Source organism: Panthera uncia (genome assembly GCF_023721935.1).
Source record: "Panthera uncia isolate 11264 chromosome A1 unlocalized genomic scaffold, Puncia_PCG_1.0 HiC_scaffold_16, whole genome shotgun sequence".
Classification (NCBI taxonomy): Eukaryota; Metazoa; Chordata; class Mammalia; order Carnivora; family Felidae; genus Panthera; species Panthera uncia.
The window spans coordinates 44,694,261-44,695,144 of record NW_026057576.1 but is presented as its reverse complement, the minus strand read 5'-3'; the positions used below and the strand labels follow the sequence as shown (position 1 = coordinate 44,695,144).

The window sequence follows — 884 nt, the reverse complement described above, 5'->3', positions numbered from 1 at the left end:
GGGTTAATACTAGTGAGTGAGGTTTTTGCGGCTTCAAAGGGTATTTCAAGTTTCCGGAGCTCCTCCCCTCTGCACCGTGTGACAACAACAACTCGTCCAGCCGGCAGCCTGCACTTTTCAGCTCATTTTCTCTCTGTCATTCCCCTCTCAATCTTTGATCAATGTACTTGCCAGGGAGAACCCAAGTCCTTCAAACCTCCTCCTTTTCACCTTCATCCTTAACTTTGTGCTAGAGCGGGACCCACACAACAACAGCCGACCCTCCCCGCCCCCGCCCCCCCTCCCAAACCAGCCCCCGATCCCAGCCCCCGGAGAGGACTCGCATTTCGACTTGCGGGACACTTTTGTGCGTTTCTCTCCAGAGCGCCTCTCGCGCTCGCCCCTCCTGCGCTCGCTTTCTTGCCCTCACCTCCTTGTTTCCCCCCCTTTCTCCTTCTCGTTCTCCCCTGGAGTTGTTGTTGTTGTTGTTATACCCCCTCGCTCCTTCTCCCCCCTCTCTTTTCCTCCTTCCCCTCCCCGGGGTGTGTGGCAACTTTTCCCCTCGCTTCTCCTTCTTCGCTCTCCCCTTATATGTGACCATGGCAGTGCCGGCGGCTTTGATCCCTCCGACCCAGCTGGTCCCCCCTCAACCCCCGATCTCCACGTCTGCTTCCTCCTCCGGCACCACCACCTCCACCTCCTCGTCGACCTCGTCTCCGGCTCCGTCCATCGGGCCCCCGGCGTCCTCAGGGCCAACTCTGTTCCGGCCGGAGCCCATCGCTTCGGCGGCGGCGGCGGCGGCGGCGGCGGCGGCGGCCACAGTCACCTCCACCGGCGGCGGCGGCGCGGGCAACGGAGGCGGCGGCGGCGGCGGCAGCAACTGCAACCCCAGCCTGGCGACCGCG

General features: G+C 62.9%; 1 protein-coding gene across 2 annotated transcripts in view; it reads left to right on the top strand.

Annotated features, from left to right (window-relative positions):
* Positions 1-292: 292 nt before the first annotated feature.
* The window catches only part of DACH1 (dachshund family transcription factor 1), a 397,236-nt gene continuing 396,644 nt past the window's right edge, over positions 293-884 (top strand). For both annotated transcript variants that reach the window (XM_049647052.1, XM_049647053.1), the window contains exon 1: positions 293-883. In XM_049647052.1, the coding sequence (XP_049503009.1) occupies positions 579-883 (305 nt within the window). In that variant the 5' untranslated portion in view covers positions 293-578. The remainder of the gene's footprint in view (position 884) is intronic.